General features: G+C 35.6%; 1 protein-coding gene across 1 annotated transcript in view; it reads left to right on the top strand.

Annotated features, from left to right (window-relative positions):
* The window catches only part of LOC106465718 (inositol hexakisphosphate kinase 3-like), a 7,726-nt gene extending 6,594 nt beyond the window's left edge, over nucleotides 1-1,132 (top strand). The window contains exons 5-6 of the mRNA XM_022394183.1: nucleotides 407-809; nucleotides 930-1,132. Of these exons, the coding sequence (XP_022249891.1) occupies nucleotides 407-809; nucleotides 930-1,132 (606 nt within the window). The remainder of the gene's footprint in view (nucleotides 1-406; nucleotides 810-929) is intronic.
* The last annotated feature ends 8,847 nt before the right edge of the window (nucleotides 1,133-9,979 follow it).

A 9,979-nucleotide genomic window follows, 5' to 3' on the forward strand; every position in this document is an offset into this window, starting at 1 on the left:
ATTATATATTAAAGTGAGAATTGGAGATTCGTGGTTCGTGTCCCGTTGACCCGAAAACTAATGGGTGTGCTATTAAAGCCCAAGAGTTGGTGTCGTTAACTTGTGGCAACTTTGTGAAAAATACTGTTAAATCTCTTAATTGTCTCCCATTAGCTCAGCGGAAAGTCTGAGGTTTTATGACGCTCAAAATTGGGTTTCAATACCCGTGATAGAGAAGCATTTCTGTAGCTGAGTGCTTAATAACAAACAATCTCTAAATCATAAATGTATTATCTTATATAAAATATGTTAAATTCTCATTTTGAAGTTCAAACGACCATTATAAGTATTAAAACAAAGCTTGACTTCATTATAAATGAATAAAACAATATATGTAATTGTTAAAAAAAGAGTTTACTTCCTGTAGGTTTATCAAGCGAATCGTAGGAACTATGTGTGGAAAGACAAATATTACGGTCGGACCTTAGATGAATGTGGTTTCAGGTATACACTTTACCAGTTTTTTCACAATGGTATTCAGCTTAAAGTGAGTCTCATTGACAGAGTCTTGGAGAAGCTCCAAGAATTGCGAAAAACCATTGAAAACCAACACTCCTTTCGATTCTATTCTAGTTCCTTGCTGGTATTGTACGAGGGCTGCGAACATAACAACAACAGTCTAGATTTTGGCGATAGAATTCAGGCTACGTCAAGTCATAACATTTCCTATAATGGGGATGAAAATATCGAATTGCACTTTTTAAGAGAGCATCCAATCTGTGATAAAAGAATTTTGACATCAGAGCCATCTCGAAGTCGAAGTTACGAGAGTCTTTTTGAGAACGTGAAGGACATCACTGATGTGACTGAAATGTCTCAATCGTGGTGGTCGTCGTATAAGCTCTCGCAACGTTCTTGTATGTCAGCTAGAGCCTCGGATGTTTCATCAGTAGACATCAGGATGATTGACTTTGCCCACACAACATACAAAGGTTACAAGGGGGACACGACTATTCACAATGGACCTGATAATGGGTACCTTTTGGGATTAGACAATCTTGTTCGTATTCTGCGAGAAGTCCTTAATATGAACCAGAAGTATTCTTCAGCAGCTGTATGTCATAGAGAAGATTTAGTATATCAAGGAACTTGAGTATTTAATCATGGTGTGAAGAATGCTAAAGTGTGATTATGTTCGGAATATTTGTGTATTCAAGGTCTAAGAACTGGAATATGTTAAACTAAACGTAATTACACATTGTTCAGTTTTATATTTCTACCAAATTACTTGTTATTAACACTTGAAGTCATGGCACTTTTTGGGAGAGGGGGCGGGACGGTGGCTTAATACTTAAAACTTCATGCAAGTATTTGTACCAGTTTCATGAATTTTACGAAAAAACGAAATATGGGACGAATGTAAATATGACTTTAGTCTAAGGGACTGTACAGTCATCCTGAATAAAAGTTTCGGTTGACAGAATCAGTAAAGTAATTACTTTGTGTAAGAGACAAAGATATAATATAAGTATATTGCATGTTGATATTAACTTTTCTGGCAGCAGAAGAATAAAATGGCTCGGGATCATTGTGACACGAAATAATTTAACGAGCATATGGAAATCTACCGCAAAAGTGCGCTCCGCACTTTGGGGCGATGGGTGCGCTGTACTAGTGACAGTTAAATCCAATTGTTCGGACAGGCAAGAGTTGACGATAGGTGTTGTTAACTAGCTGCCTTCCTTTTAGCCAATCAGCTCAAAAATAGAGATGTTACGCATAGATAGCCCTTTGCGTGAAAACTTTCTAAAAAGTTACATACAAGCGTTGTGAAATCAAACATCAATTTAGCATAACAAAAAATATTGTAAAGCTGATTACGTGTAGTCACTTCCATAGTTTTATTTCTTCAGTGCCCAATAGCACAGCGGTATGTCTGCGGACTTACAACTCTAGAATCCGGGTTTCGATACCCATGGTGGACAGAGCGCAGATAGCTCATTGTGTAGCTTTGAGCTTAATTACAAACAAACAATTTCTTCAGAAATTTGTCTACCGAGTGACACCTACAGGACACTGAAGCCAACTTAGTGTCATTTTTTTATATTGCTTTAAGAACAATGTAACGTTCAGTACCATCCATTTATTTTGGAAAGTTATCTTTTATATTACCATACGTTCTTTAAATGTATTTTGTTCATCTGGAAAGAGGTTGAAAATCTTTTATTATATACCGAGAATTAATTATTTCCTCTTTTTAAAATTTGTGAAGATGGTTGCATCGTAAAGTATGTTAAATTTAGTTTTTTGGCATTACGTTTATGTTACTATAACAATTATGTTTTGCCAAACATCTCCTTTTCCTTTTATCGTCTTCTGTTACAAAAAATAACTGATGTTTACAATATACAAGTGAAAGAGAGAAACTAAAATTACAAAAATTAATATTTCTTTGAAGATTTGTTAAGCATTGCAAAAATTATATCTTTTATAAAATATTTATAAATATACATAACTTAGTATGAGACCTTTCCTGAATAAATACACAGTTATTGGTACTTCCTTGTGCGTCTATTTTTTCTTCTTTTTTAGATTTGTTTGTGTAAATATGTCAAATGTACGTAAAATTAGAGAAAATATTGCTTATGTGTAAATATAAAAACGTCGGTTTTACATATCTTTTGAAATAGGTGTAAGGATAATAATTGTGTTATTTTATATACTGATGAAGAAAACTATTTGAAAAAAAAACAATTAATATCCACAAAAATAATCCCGAAATTATGTTGTGTTTCGGGAAAAATTAATTTCTGTTTTTTTATGTGTTTGCATTTAATTTTCTCCACAATGAAACGTTTGTGTAACTGCATCAATACAGGATAAATAATAATTAAAATTCAGAAATAAAACAGAATGCAATTAAACCTCGTTTCACCCCTGTGGTTTTAATGTAGTCAGTTAATAACATTATATTTTTACATATTTCGAGTTTCCCAGTGTCTCAATAGTAAATATGGGGGATTACCACGTTAAAAATTGGGTTTAGATACCCGCAATAGGCAGAGAACAAATATTCCTTAGCGTAGCGTTGTGATTAATAATAAACAAACATGTTTCAGGGTTGTATGAAGCGGTAAGGCCAGTCAGGCCATGGCTTGACTACATTTTCATGGCATGTATAACTACAACCTATGTATTAAAACTTGTTTCTTTTAATTCAATAGATTACGTTGTGTGTATGCACTAATTGTAGTTAAGATGGCTCAAGATTCAATATCGTAGCATTAAAGTTTTAGCAATGAGGCAGTGGCTTGACCACTTTAAAATTACTTCCTACGGCAATGTGTTTTGAAAATATTTGTTTTTCTCTGGGAAGGGAAAAGTTTAATCATTATTAAACTTAACAACATATGACACAACAACCAATAGCTATTGATCTTGGTACAAAATATAAACTGATACATTGAAAAAATTAAAATTATTAAAATTTTTAAGAAATTTTAAACCTTGTAGATAATAATATTTATTATCAACAAAATTAATAAATATTTTATTTTTTTAAAGTTTACTTTGTAAGCTCTCACTCAGCAGTCCTCCTTATAAGGTAAACTACAATACTGTGTATAAAATAAAGTTGAACTAATCAAACGTTACAAATCTTACCAAAATCTCAAGGCTAAGGTCTCTGCAACATCTCTAATTTTTGGATGTTGTGATACATCTTTCCTGCAAGAAACTAGGCTAATTGTCAATTAGTGAACTAGGCCTTGGACAGAGCTAGAAAGAACCGAAGTTAAAATGTGTTTACTTGAGCGACTTTCTCTGTCCAAATTGAACTGGAAGAAAAACAAAAAAATTTAAAACATTTAGATATTAACTAAGGAAGCTAAAAAATACAACGTGCCTTCGTGTATCACATTTATTCCTCCTGTCACTTCCAGGCATCTCCAATCGTTTCTAATTTTGAAAGTACTAAAAGACAAATTAAATTTTAAGCGCGAGTTCTTCAACAGCATAACTCGTCTTCTCTCCAGTAAAATTATCTCCCTTAATATTAAAACAGTACTGTAGCAAATGGTTACACAGCTTACCTACCCTCCATTAGGAGGGAGGCCCAATATGGCCAAGTGGTTAGGGTGCTCGACTCGCAATCCGAAGGTCGCATGTTCGAATCTCCGTCCCACCAAACATACTCACTCTTTCAGCAGTGGGGACGTTATAATGTTAAACGTCAATCCCACTATTCGTCGGTAAAAGAGTAGCCCAAGAGTTGGCGGAGGGTGGTGATGACTAGCTGCCTTCCATCTAGTCTTTCACTGCTAAATTAGGGATGGCTAGCGCAGATAGTCTTCGTGTAGCTTTGCGCGAAATTCAAAACAAAACAAACATATTACACGACACAAAACCAAAAGAAAGAAAGCACCTTCAAAGAAATACATTAATACAGAAATGCACTTCACCAAAGAAACTCTTACATGATCCAAAGCCCTTTAAAAATGAAAACACATTTACCTGTTAAGATAAAAGTAAACAAAAAAACAACAACATAAAATATAACTCTTAAACAATTAAAGTTATACATTAAATAAAAACCATTTACTCATGACAAAGCATACCTTTAGTGATGAAACTATACAACAAGTGCAAGTTATAAAATATAAAACTATTTAATCAAGATAACATTTTAACAGAAAAACGAGGCCTCTTTTACACCGATAAAACATGTTGCAAATCAAAATACTCTTTAAAGTTAAATTGAACTAAGTATATTTAAGCAAAGTTATTCCCACAAAAGAAAACTCTACTTATATATAGGATTCAAAATCATATAATATACACTACATATAGCTCGAATGCATACGAATATACGTCTATACAAAGTATCTTAAGAACATTTCCATATATATAGCACTTAGAAACATCAATAAAACATAATCTGAACAAAAGTACATATATAGACTAAACAAAACAAAAACCCTTAGTATTAATTACGCTCTACTGATGATACATATGTAAATTAACTCAAACTAATTAAATGAATAAATAAAAAAAATAATTCAAGATACATATATAAACAACCTGCAGCCACAATAAAAAAAGTCTGTTTGTTTGTTCTTCAGTACAAAGTTACACAATAGGCTATCTGTGCTGGACCCACCAGTTTTTAGCGTTATAAGTCTTCAAATTTACCACTGAGCCACTAGGATGAGGGGGAAGGCTAATAAAAAAAGAAAGAGTTTGATTACTCATGATAACTTGAGAATTCCTGTACCCAGAATAAGTTCAGTGGCTTGATGTATCAACGACAGATTTCTAGGAAATAAATGTAGGCTTAACAGATGATATCAGTATCGCTTGTCATAACCACCACGATGTGTAATTAAACTATCCCCCATTTCAAAAGTAAATTTCAGCACACTTTTAATGGAAATTCTGTTCTTATTTTCAGCAGAAAAATCATTTCACTTTGAGCGTATTGTGATAACTCAATCACCTTGTTGATAACCACACTAATGGAGTAATATTCGTAAGTTAGGCGTCAATCTAAGACACTTGTCAATGTTACTCATGTTTTTGTTTAAGTCAATTAACAAGACGCTAGCTTAATTGTATAGACCTGCTAATTAGGTGTCATTATTACTAGTAAAGGCACTATGTCTTGAAATCGGGTGCTCCCCTTTTCTTATACTTCTGCCCCTTTAAAGTGGGAGGGCTGATTAAGTTATGAATGCAGGCATAAAGCTTTAGCCAGTGCCTTTGGTTATGATTACAAGAATGAAAAGGTGCATGATCTGTAGTCTTTCACGGTTCCAGCCTGGATTTTTCGAAACTGTAGTTATCTTCCTAGTAATTGAGTAAGATACTTCCTTAGTATCTCAGGTACTTATATCTGAGGATGGAGGGGAGTTTAAGAGGCCTTGCCCATCTAGATGAGGTTCAGTGCCCTCCACCAGTTTCATATTTCAAATGGATATATTAGATTTTTTTTAATATCGATGTTTGTTTAAATTAAATTACATTTATATTTAGAAATGTACATAACACATACTGTTAAATATCTATTGCCTATTCTCTAAAGTTGTGGAAGATTCTCATCAATATATGTGTGTACGTAAACGCTAGTGTAGCTTTGTATTGTTACGTAATCTGAATTTTCGAGAAACTCTCCACACGCCTATAAGTATAACCAACGCAACTCGCCTAAAAATAGTATCTATTATTGGTTTGCTATAAACGTCGGAGGCTATAACCGTGATTGTTATAACGCTTATTAATCGGGAACTTCAGATATATTGACCAGGAACTTTTATAAAGTTCGAACATTACAAACACTCAACAGTAGCTGTCCTGGATCCCCTCTGCATACTTTTTATTACCATTTGGTTGTTACAGTAAAAGAACTCAGGTACATTAAACAAAATGGTGGTGAGACAGCAACGTTCAGTACCAACACCAGAGGTGTTTCTAGGTGCTTAAAAAATTTGGATCTCAGGCCCATAGGTGCGGGAATTTTCGGCGTTTAATTATGATATCGATCATGGTTTTCTATTCTGATTTTTGAAGACACCAATTAAGGATTCGGAGCCCCTGTCAAATAAAATCGTGGCATGGGCCACATGTATCAGCGCTTAGCGACACCTCTGACCAACATTAAGTGACCATGAAAGATCAAACAGCGTTCTGGAACTTTTTTCTGACCAGGGAAGCTCACCAACACAAACATCTCATTTCGGTTGCTAATTCCTTCAGATACAAGTTAAACATTGAGGTGAACTTCTACATCTCACATGAAGATGATACTTTTGCTTCCAGCACACCTGCACAGTCTGCATTTTCATACACCGTGACTAGTCTTATGCTGTAAGTTTAGAAATTATTCAGAAAACTGGGTACTTCTAGAACATTTTAATTTACATGATCAAAAATATTATATCATAATCAAACAAAACAATGGATACACAAAGATTATATTTGTTATGCCAGTTGCATTGTTTATAAATGTTTACTTTTCGCTGATAATTTCATTTTGCTAACTTACATTTCAGCTTGAGATTTGAAATGTTGCTGGCCAACACTTGATAAATAAGTTCAAACTGTGTTTTCGTGGAAGCGTGGTGTGGGCCTTCCATTACTCGTATCAATGTCCAAAAAAAATCTATTACTTACTGTATGTTTCAAAGCTAAATAATTTGTACAAGCAGAAATGAAAATAAGAGCCCTCTGTTTGTTCAAGTAATGTCTTACAGACTAGTGCACTCAGTTAACTCAGAACTACATGCATCATTGAAATTAAACTCTTCCATTTTCACTCAAGGTTACTCTCGGTTATTGATTCATTTTGTGTTGAAAAATACTTATGAATTAAATTACTTTTTGTAGAGTTTGAGAATGTATGAAAAACCTCGCCTACACATAATCACAAACGTATACTTAAATACACGTAAGCCTCCAACTTCCACACGTTGTCACATGCACAAGTAGTTTTTGACAGATTACCCAGGACTTGTATACCATTATTTCAGTAATTAATTTGGGAAACTCTCGTAAACTATATATCGGTAGTATGACACAGTAACATGCCATCCCTTTTCGACTGGTGTGACTGACAATGTTTTAGAGTCCTTGCTAGAGTAATACTCATTGGCAGAATTTAGCTCAACAAGGCTAATCAGTTGAAAATTCCATATGGCATAAATATTATTCATTTGTCTCTTCTTTGTATATCAATATATTGTTCCAAATGGCCACCAACAGTAAATTATTGAGCAATTGTATTTCCTTCCATTAGTATTGTGTGACTTCACAGGAAAATAAACATAGACAACTCCAGAAAAATAAAATATATTTCACTAAAGAGTTGCTCGATTAACTTACTGTTTCAGGGTAGAGAGGAACTCCATCACTGCACATGGAGTAGTCATACATAATTAAGTGTGCGTGTAACAGTTCCTCTAGGGGTTGTCACAACAGGTTTGAAAAAAACTCTGCTTCCCTTAGAAGGAAAATAACTCGACTGCTCAGAAATCAAGTGTTTGCAACACCCTTTCAGTTACTGGTTTCTCGACAAATGACCATACTAGCTTTGTGTTAATTATTTAGTAATCACTCAATTTAATGCATACATTATATCATGAAATACCACCTGATAGCTCAGAAAATTTGTGTTGCAATGCCTTTTAAGCTAAATTTTCAAAATCATAGCTACCATCCTCAGTTGTGTAAATTGTTGATGCACTAAATATTACATCTAATCATACTAGCTGTTTTAATACAGTTTATTGAGTGGTCATTTCAAAATCCCATTTTTGCATTTTATTGCTCATTAATTCAGAGAACAGGGGTCGACAAACTTTCCACCATTGGTTTCTCAAACAAGTAATCATCTTCGCTAGCTTGTTATTTCAGCCAAGTGATCAACTGTGATACTACCTCTCCTCAATAAGCACTTGATTAAATCAAGCTCGGGGCCATGCAGATTCAGCATCACACATAGCACTGTCTGTCCATAAGTCTCTTAATTCCAACAGTAACCTATCTGGAATATTCTATGGCATGACCCAACTCTTCATTGACTTCTCTCTCTTATACACAAGGGAAATGTCTATCTTGTTTCCACCATAGGCTTGCATTGTTTCAGCATGGGTTTCTCCCAGACTGGAGAGTCCCATATGACGTGGGAGACATTTGGAAGCCAAGTTCCAGTATCCCTATGCTCTGATGAGTATCAATTTTGTCCTTTGGAATTGGAAAGCAATGAGATACTAGGCACACACAGCGTGATCACAAGTAAATAGACACCATCTTTTCAGGAAAAAATTAAAATTTTCAGTCATATTCACATGAATTGATATATTTCTAATTTAATTAATATTTAGTAGATCTTCCTTTCGCTTCGTGGAGTTCGTTGATCCTTTGGGGTATCGTGAGAATCATCTCGTCAATTTTAGATCGTGGGATTTTCGCCAACTCTTGCTTCAAAACTTGAAGTAGATCGCTCTTCGAAGTTGGTTTTTTTTGTTGTTTCTTGACTTGCCGGTCGAGTATGGCCCAGAGGTTTTTGATGGGGTTCATGTCAGGAGATAGGCTCGACCAGGACAACTTCTGGATACCATTTTCTTCCTGACACTTTTGGGTTTTTCTAGCAGTGTGACACAGTGCTCCATCTTCCTGGAACAACGGCTTCGGGTTTCGTGGACAAGAACATAACGTTGTTCCAGGAAGATGGAGCACCGTGTCACACTGCTAGAAACACCCAAAAGTGGCAGGAATAAAATGGTATCCAGAAGTTGCCCTGGCTGAGCCAATCAATAAAGTGTAAGAGTCCTTCCTCCAATATTTCGACGTATTTCGCAAAATTTATGTTGCCAACGCACTCCACTAAGCTCGATCTCCCACCAACCCAAACAGCTCCCCAAACCATCACATATTGTTCTCAGACGAATCAGGATTCGCTCAATTTTCGGACAGTGGAAGGATATGGGTCTGGAGAATGCCTTACCAAGAGTTTGGGCTCAACATATTGCAGCCAACTGTGAAGCATGGTGGTTTCAGCAGCCAGAACTCTTGGTGAGGCATTCTCCAGACCCATATCCTTCCACTGTCCGATAATTGAGCGAATCTTGATTCGTCTGAGAACAATACGGTCTTCCAAAAGTCCAGAGGCTTGGTCATCATATCACTTGCCCACTTCTTTCGTCTGACTATGTTGGCAGGTCTTAATAAGGGCTTCCGTCTAGATGCTCTGCAACGATGACCCAATCTGTGGAGAATCCGTTGAACAGATTTCGGGCTCATCCCACCAACTTTGGCCACTTCTGCAGTCGTTAATCTGGGATCCATTTCGATGGTCCTCTTGACAGCCCTTTTTGTCCTCTCCAATGGACCAGGACGACCCAGACGCTGCTCGGTTGTTTCCTTGCCGTGTTTCCTGAACTGCACGATGATTCTATTGATTATCGAAAGTGGGATTCCCAAATTCTGCGAAATTTGCCGATGACTT

Source organism: Limulus polyphemus, unplaced genomic scaffold (genome assembly GCF_000517525.1).
Source record: "Limulus polyphemus unplaced genomic scaffold, Limulus_polyphemus-2.1.2 Scaffold70, whole genome shotgun sequence".
Taxonomy (NCBI): Eukaryota; Metazoa; Arthropoda; class Merostomata; order Xiphosura; family Limulidae; genus Limulus; species Limulus polyphemus.